Below are 6,207 nucleotides of genomic sequence, written 5' to 3'. Positions count from 1 at the left end.
GCCCTCTCGACCATCATAAAATTTAAAGTGTGCACTTTAGTAAAATATCATCGAATTACATCAATTCAAATTGAATAGAAGCATATGAAAGAAAAGACAGAATTAATTCGAGGTATCACTGATATTTTGTGAAAGAAGTGAGATGTGATTGTTTTAAATTAGGGTGTTAAAATGGGTGCTAGGATGCTTTAAATTTGGTGTAGCAGACCAGAGAAGGGGGAGGGAGGTTGGAGTAGTTAATGAAAGCTCTGCATTTACTACTTCAACTGCATGCCTTCATCTTCTTCTTAAGCATTACAACCACTCATTTATAGCCTCTACAATGCACACCAACCATGTCATTACTCCTTCACACCTTATTATTTCAATTCATTATGTTTGGGGGTTAGGTTAGTAGCTTTGTGGCATGACAAGTAGATGCAAATGAAGATTAGATTATGAGAAGAAGAAAAAAAAGGATAGCAATAACAAACATGTATGTGTGCATAGGAGGGGTGGTGTACCCCCACTTACTTAGGGGAACAAATAAGAACAACAAAATTATTCAAGAGAGTGTTTTGGATTTACTCGGTAGGTGAACCGGGAGAAGATCGTCTATCTCTAGAATTAGCGGGTGCAATTTGGACATCCGGATTATCAAAAGAGAGAGAGAGAGAGGTGTGGCAAGTAAGATTTTAGTTAGAAAAAAATTGTAAAAGTTGTGGGACCTCCGATGATATTCTACTATGGTATGTCGCATTAGATTCTTGCTTGCTTTTGTGTGCCCTCAAATTCAATGACAACCCCTTCTTCCTCTGCCTTTACTAGAATCCTGTCCTATATAAGTTAAAAGCTCAAGCTCCCCACTAGAATTGAGAATTGGCTTAGGCTCCGTCATGGTGTCCTTGCAAGAAGCCATGCCTCTCGAGAAGAAGTCATGCCGCGAAGCAAAGAACTTCTACACTAAGAAGAGGAAGATGGGAGAAGGTGAAGAGAGGGAAGAAGGGTTGTTCGTCAAGGAGATGAAGGTGGAGAAAGAGGCGATTGAGCTCACTCTCGATGTTCCCTTGCCTTTGGATTGGCAACGATGCCTCGATATAAAGGTAAACAATACATAATTCAGCTTTGGAGGAAGAATCATGATTTCAAATAGTCGATGCACAATATTATTAAAACAAGGTTATAAGGATTATTACAAGCAAAAGAAAATAACTTGACAAATTATTCAAGGGGCAAAGTTTGGGAGCTAGAAGACTTTGAGTGAGGATGTAATAAACAAATCATTCAGTGGTCATTTTGCATAATTTTCAAAACGGTGCCAATATTTGTAGTACCGTGGGTGCGGTTGCAATTAAATTAAGAAACTGTCCTTTTATGATAAATTTGCGGAGGAACCTACTTGCAGTCCGGCGAAATCCACTTCTACAACACAAGGACGCAGCGGCGGACGTCGACGGACCCCCGGCTGATCTTAGACCCGCCGGCCACCGCCCCGTTGAGCCTCGACCTCGAGCTCAACCTCTCCAGCCGCCACTCGCCGCCCATGAGGCCCCCGGCGCCGCCACTGGAGAAGCCAAAGACAGACCACCGCGACGTCAAAGGCCTCTCCTTGTTGTGGAACTCGCTCGACGCCGACGCCGACGCCGGCGCTGATTACGACACCAAGGAGATGGTGGCGGCCGTCTGCGCCCGCTGCCACATGCTGGTGATGATGAGCAAGCCGGCCTTGTCTTGCCCTAACTGCAAATTTGTGAACCCGCCAGATCACAGCTTCTCGACGTGATCATGCCATCGGTAAAGATTTTGTGCCGTAAGGATTAATAAAGTTTCTCAATTTGATAATGGAATTGGGTTTCATGCTATTCCTCGTTTCTAATATACAAATCTGGCACTTTTAGATTGAGGACTACTTGCTAATGTAAATATTACTGGTAGAGAAACCCTGTTTGATAGGTTTAGCTTCCCCTCATTATATACAGCAGATATAGCTGTAAATGAGCTAAGTCAAGCTAAGCTTTGGGTTGTTTAAGCTTGTTAGAAAAGGTAACCGGGCCTAGAATGAAATAAGTCATTAAAACGGTTGTTCAAGTTTGATTTGATTTTTTTTTTATGCACCGTGAGCTTTGATTCAAGCTTAGCTTGAGTTTGGTTCACTTAGACATTATCAGGCTATTCGAACTTGTTTGATTAGTTGAAACTTTTACATTTTTAAATTTGTTTGGTTAGTGAGTTTGATATTATAAGTTTGTTTGTTTGTTTTAAAAGTGTTTTATTTATTTGCAAGTTCGATAAAAGCTTTATTGATGATGATGATGATTCATCACAAACTTTATTCGTGAATATTGTTCATCTATATTAATGAGTTGAACACATATATGTTCAAACTTGTTCATTTAGTTTAATAATTTGTTCAACTTTATTCATTTAATTGACCTTGTATATATTGAAATAACATAAACAAGCTCTCAAACGCTAAGCTTACTCATGAACATTTAGTTCATTTACAACCCCGGTGTATGGTTGGAGGCTAATCCACATATCTCTCAGCCTCTAAAAATTTAAGCTCCCTACATAACAAAGAGTTAATTTACAAGGTCTGGTTTCTTCTCACAGTTAATTGAGAAAGAAAATTTTGACAGGTGAGGATTTCTTAAGGATGAAAATATCCAAGATGAATTTGTGTTCTTTTGATAGTTTGTTTAGTGGTAGCTCTAGATGCATGGTTGTAGGCTAAATCTATGCATCTCCATTGTTGTGACTCTAAACTTAGTTGAATGATAGAGAACTACATTAAGTGGCTTCATCACTATTAATGATTGTGAAATTCTACTTTAACAAACTATTAGTTCTGTTGAATGATGGAAGGCTTGGGCACTTGTTTGGCCACAGTGATCTTCCTGACATTTAGTATCTCCAATTATTGAGAATGAAAAAGATTACACATGACCCAAAATAAATGTAGAAGAGACTGAGCACTTGGTACTGTTGTGTTTATGAACTATAGATGCAGTAACCCTGTTTGAAATGATTTCTTGGTTTTAGCAGGAAGCTGCTCGGGCTAAACTTGTGTCTCTGTGCCTATAGCGGTTCAACCGCGGTGCTACATTCGCATAGTGTAGGGACTTGCGAGCACATATAGGCATATGCAAGTATTAATACACTAGTTATATTGAGCAGAAGCGAGAAGGGTTGGAAATAATGAGGAAAAGGTGGTGGCTTAGCGGATGTTCAATACTATATCCGCAAGAGATCTTGTTATGAAGAAAAGGTAATGACTTAGGTGAGCATGTAAGTTGTTAAGGTTAATGTTGTTGTTTCTCTTGAGATCTAGGAGGCAAAAAATGGTATTGTGTAAATACTATTTCAATTGAACTTGCATTATGTATATTTCTCCATTAATGTGTGTATCTGAGGTCTCGAGTTTGTGAGACAATTTAGAATTTGAAGTTCATGATAAAAGATTTGTTAGATTTTATTTATTAATGACACTAATATGAAACTACGACCAGAATTTCACCTATTATGGTAGATACCCTAATCCACCTCATAATCCTCCCTTCCTCAATTGACATTGATGCACCTTGAATGTAAAGTTCCCCTAGGTTATATTGTCTAATCTTCATCTCACCTCATGAAAGCGATACAATGAACACCTTGTTTGCATCTACATTATTAAACCTTATAGCACAACAAATGGCAAGGTTGGGATTCTCAGAGTTGATTAATTGGAGGTTCAAAACCATTGTCAATGGTTATCTAGTTCTCAAACTTTGTCATGAGAAAATATTGTACTCTAAATTTCCAATTGAAAAACTTACCATATCAAAAAATAACTTTTTAAACAAATTTGTTGACGATTAATCTTTCGAAAGCAACTTTACTCTGATATCACTTATTAGCATCATATGCAAGGACTAGATGGAGGTGAATAGGCAATTTGAAATTTTAAAATTTTATTTTTACGATTGCAAATGCAAGGCCTGATTAAATATTCGCAATTCATATAAAAAAATGTGGGGAAAAAAAAACAAGATAGTCAATGTTCATACATTAACTGGACTCACACAAATATTAGCAATTTTAAAAATGTTGTTTACGACTTTTGACTCTTAAGATGAGTCACCTCTTGAAATCTCAATCACGAAATAATCTCTCCTTGCACAAAATGAAGGGAAAAAAAAAAACTCATACAAAAATCTTATTTTCTCTTTAACATGAAGACAAAAAATTAAAGTATGAAATTCACCTATGAAAGTATAATTTTTTTTTTTATAAAACTCCCTGCATGAAATAATTTCTCCTTGCAGGAGATGAAAAAACATTAAAAACTGTATAAAATAGTATCATAATTCATAACTCAAATAAATAAATCACACAAGAATATAACTTTGTACCAAAACTAGGGATGAAATGATGACACAACGTTCATAAATAAATTTAGTGTTTGGTTTAATAAGAACTTGTTTATGTTCGTTCAATATATAGAATATCGATTAAATAAATAAACTTAAACAACTCGTTAAACTAAACAAGTAAACTTGAATACATATGCATTTGGCTTGTTAAGGTTCTTAAATAACGTCTATGAACAATGTTTGTGAATCATGTTCGTTAATAAGACTCTTATCAATATACTAAATAAATAAAAAAATAACTTTTAAAATAAACAAACAAGTTTAAATTATCAAATTCAATAACCAATCAACAAGTAAAAATTTCAAATAATCAACAAGTTTAAATTGAGAGTTCGATAACATCTAAATGAAGCAAGCTCAAACTAAATTTGAATTGAAAAATCGATAACATCTAAACGAACCAAGCTAAAGCTTATCAAAATGATTGTGTTTAATATGTCAAAATGATGAAACTCAAATTGATGCATTAGTGGTGGAAAACAAACAACCTCAAATTTTAAATTTTTGTCAAAAATGATGTGTGACATATTATCTATTCTCATTACTAGTGTTATGTCAGAATCAACTTTTAGGGCTAGTGGTAGGCGATCAATAATATCAAGCTTCATTAGGAGTTGAAACAATTAAGTTCTATTTGTGGCGAGGATTGGTTTCATCATTTGATGGTATCAAACGAAAGAAGGTAATTCATTATTTGTTTTCATGATTTTTTTCATAATTTAGTATTTAACTTATGATATTTTTATTTTAAATAGGATCACAAAAGATGTGAAGGAGTATAATTTACCTTAGCCATTTTTATATGCTAAAGTAATGGTTTTAGACTTATGTTTTTATTAAATTATTGATCCTTTAATGTTTTTTTATTGTGGTTGACTTCTTGTAAGAGATGATCTTTTTTTAATATGCTAATATAAGTTATCAAACTAAATTCTATTTTACTCCTTTTGATTGTCCATATAGTAAAGATTTTTTTTAAAAAATATATATATTCTTTTTTATTGGCTAAATTGTTCTTTTCCTCACACTATAGTATAAATTGATATTTGTAATATATTGCAATCTTAATTGTTGATTTTTTTTTTCTTTTTAGGATGAGAAAGGGTAAAGTGAGTCTTTAGAGATGGGGAAGTTACATTCTAGAGACACAACACTTGTGAGTTTCATAAACATTGCAATTCAGTCATCTTTTTTGATAAAGTATGACTCCTTATTTTGAAGTTATGAATTAGAAGTTTGATACTCTATATAATTGTTGTGTAGTTTTGGTGCAAAGTTATATTCTTGTATGATTTATTTATTTATGAATTATGATACTATTTGATGTCATTTTTAAAGTTTTTATAAATGATATTTCTTTATCATGATTCACAATATGATTTTTATGATCATTAAAATATATTTATCCTACAAATTTTGAGTAATCAAGTTTATGACAAATCTTATTAAGCTTATAAATAAACCAACAAGCTCTTATGAAAGAGATCAGGGCCACCTCAAGGCCTTAGGCAGAAAATTTTTTCTAAGGCCTTAATATTATTTTAAAAAATAGATTATTTTTGTAAACTATTATTAGAGATATTTAATTTTATTTTATACATTGTAAAAAAATTATTTTCACAATTAAAAATAATTACCAATTAGGTCACTTATCAATATCTTTATTTTATACCCAAGCTAACTTTTTTATTAATAAAATTTAAAATATGAAAATTCGTTTATGCTAAACTTTGAAGCATAATTTATTAAAAATAATATATTTATCTAAACAATATTTTTAAATTAAATAAATTAAATTAAATTTCATCAAATA

At 33.0% G+C, this 6,207-nt stretch overlaps 1 protein-coding gene across 2 annotated transcripts; it reads left to right on the top strand.

Annotated features, from left to right (window-relative positions):
• Positions 1–824: 824 nt before the first annotated feature.
• On the top strand, positions 825–3,458 carry LOC122002761. 2 transcript variants are annotated; one of them, XM_042558065.1, is made up of 3 exons: positions 825–1,082; positions 1,385–1,773; positions 3,022–3,458. In XM_042558065.1, the coding sequence occupies exons 1-2, from the start codon at positions 876–878 to the stop codon at positions 1,760–1,762; spliced, it is 585 nt and encodes a 194-aa protein (XP_042413999.1). In that variant the 5' UTR covers positions 825–875; the 3' UTR covers positions 1,763–1,773; positions 3,022–3,458. The 2 variants fall into 2 exon arrangements, with proteins under 2 accessions (XP_042413999.1, XP_042413998.1); XM_042558064.1 differs by having other exon boundaries at positions 828–1,082; positions 3,025–3,458.
• Positions 3,459–6,207: the final 2,749 nt, after the last annotated feature.

The sequence above is a fragment of the Zingiber officinale genome, chromosome 7A, assembly GCF_018446385.1.
Source record: "Zingiber officinale cultivar Zhangliang chromosome 7A, Zo_v1.1, whole genome shotgun sequence".
Taxonomy (NCBI): Eukaryota; Viridiplantae; Streptophyta; class Magnoliopsida; order Zingiberales; family Zingiberaceae; genus Zingiber; species Zingiber officinale.
This window is presented reverse-complemented; position numbering and strand designations above follow the sequence as displayed.